Source organism: Ochotona princeps, chromosome 26 (assembly GCF_030435755.1).
Source record: "Ochotona princeps isolate mOchPri1 chromosome 26, mOchPri1.hap1, whole genome shotgun sequence".
NCBI classification, from domain to species: Eukaryota; Metazoa; Chordata; class Mammalia; order Lagomorpha; family Ochotonidae; genus Ochotona; species Ochotona princeps.
The window spans coordinates 21,440,377-21,442,658 of NC_080857.1; the positions used below are offsets into that span (position 1 = coordinate 21,440,377).

The following is a 2,282-nucleotide window of genomic DNA, read 5'->3' on the forward strand; positions in this document are numbered from 1 at the left end:
TTCCCGTCCAGCTCCCTGCTTGTGGCCTGGGAAAGCAGTCGAGGACGGCCCAATGTTTTGGGACCCTGCACCCGCGTGTGGGAGATCCTCTCTGTCTCTCCTCCTCTCTCTATATCTGACTTTGTAATAAAAATAAATCATTCTTTTTTTTTCTAAGATTTATTATTATTGGAAACCCGGATATACAGAGAGAAGGAGATACAGAGAGGAAGATCTTCCATCCGATGTTTCACTCCCCAAGTGAACGCAACAGCCGGTACTTTGCTGATCCGAAGCCGGGAACCTGGAACCTCCTCCGGGTCTCCCACACGCGGGTGCAGGGTCCCAAAACATTGGGCCGTCCTCGACTGCTTTCCCAGGCCACAAGCAGGGAGCTGGACGGGAAGTGGAGCTGCCGGGATTAGAACCGGTGCCCATATGGGATCCTGGGGCGTTCAAGACAAGGACTTTAGCCGCTAGGCCACGCCACCGGGCCCAAAATAAATAAATCTTAAAAAAAAAAAAAAAAGGAAATACAAAATGTCTTAGCATTGCTATCTTCACTGTCCTGCCCAAACAGTGAACCAAAGGTGCCACACAGGAGCCATGCTCAGGGGCTACCTGTCCTCAGAGGTATTGGGGAGGCCAAGAGTGGGAGTGCCAGAGTAACGGAGACACAGGACCAAGAGAGTGAGCCCGTCCTTGTCATGAGCCTTTATAGGGGCTTGTGAGGGGAGTGGTTATACAGCAGTGGAATACGGCCCCTCTCAGGTGATAGGTGGACAGGAGGGAACACCTAGGTGGTGGGGGAGTGACTTCCAAGCTCGTGACCTACCTCAGCACAATTTATTAAGGAAAATCAGGTAAGACAATGCCGATGGCACTGTGAAAATTCAGTTTTCTATGTGTATAGCATCCATACAACATGGAGCACGAGAGAGAGGAGAATGAGAACGAGACCTGAACGGAAAGGTCCCCCGCGGTGATGGTGAGGCATCCCAGGTATTGGCAGCAGCTCCTCTAAAGGGGCGTCCTTTCTCTGTCAGGGTGCTTCTCTTGCATTCCTCACCTGAAGGGTGCTTTGGTCTTGCAGCTTTCTCTTTTTCATGAGTATTGAGGCCAGGCAATCACTGGGAGAGAAAATGAAATTTGTGCATAGGTGGGATATGGAGTAAATACTTCTGATGGGGTCTCCTGGGCAATTTAGCCTGCCCTCATGGGTTAGTCCCAGGTGGAAGTATTGGGGAGGTGCCTAGGTTAATGGGGGTGTGTCCAGGGAAGGCAGTTCTCCTCAGAGGGTTGTTACAAAAGCCTGCATTTGGATCCAATCTCTGTTTCCCGGATCACCATCTGAACTCCCCTGTTTGCTGTGAGTCCTTTGCTGGAGCCAATGCCTACACTGCATCGTTTGTGTGCAGAGTCTCTAAAACTAAGCAGCACAGGGTCCACATTGTGGCATAGTGGGTTAAGCCACTGATGGTAGAGGACTCCATTTCCATAGGGGAAAAGTTCCAGCCTCCCTTGTTTAGCCTGGCCCAGCTCTGGATGTTATAGGCATTTTTTTTTAAATGGTGAAAAACGTATATTTAGAATTAGAAAGCTGGATGCAGTTCAGATGATCCCAGTTTTTTTGGCAAGCATCCTAATCAGGAGCCAACCGCCTGTCTGCCTTCTTTTCTCCGTCAGGCCTGGTCAGGGTGTTGACTGGCCCCATCAGTGTCCTAGAGCTTCTTCATAGCTTGTTTGATCTGGTGCTTGTTGGCCTTGACATCCACCAGGATGTTGTTGTGTTCTGTCTTCTTCATAGCGGACTCTGTGGTCAGGGGGAACTTGATGATGGCATGGTGGTCGAGCTTGTTCCTCCTGGGGGCGCTCTTCCGGGGGGCGGTGTTTGGGCTGCCGACACAGGTGCTGGGTCTTGGGCCACCGGAAGGTGGTGGACATGCAGATCCTCTTCTTGTGGCTGTGGACGCCTTTTCAGCACTGCCTTCTTGGTCTTCAGAGCCTTCGCTTTGGCTTTGTCTTCTGCGGGAAGGAGGAGCTTCCTTCTTCGCTTTCAGCGCCAGCTTGGTGAAAAGTGTTACAGGCATTTGAAGAGTGAATCAGTGGATGAAAGATCTCCATCTCTCTATTGCTCTGCCTTTCGAATAAATAAAATAAATTAAAAATGTAAAAGGAGACAATAATTGAGTTTTTGGTAAAGGAATGAAGACTACTATATGAAAAGGCTCTTAAAATATTCCTCCATTTTCTAAATACCACTTTCTTCATGCATTTCAACCAAAAGAAGATACTGAAACAGA

At 49.2% G+C, this 2,282-nt stretch overlaps 1 protein-coding gene across 1 annotated transcript; it reads right to left on the reverse strand.

Annotated features, from left to right (window-relative positions):
* Nucleotides 1-1,700: 1,700 nt before the first annotated feature.
* On the reverse strand, nt 1,701-2,069 carry LOC101518219 (large ribosomal subunit protein uL23-like). Its single transcript, XM_036496248.2, has one exon. It carries the CDS (start codon nt 2,067-2,069, stop codon nt 1,701-1,703), a length of 369 nt encoding a protein of 122 aa, XP_036352141.2.
* Nucleotides 2,070-2,282: the final 213 nt, after the last annotated feature.

What these genes read in the sequence shown, in the direction of transcription:
- LOC101518219 (XM_036496248.2), bottom strand. Translation starts at nt 2,069, where the DNA reads ATGCCTGTAACACTTTTCACCAAGCTGGCGCTGAAAGCGAAGAAGGAA.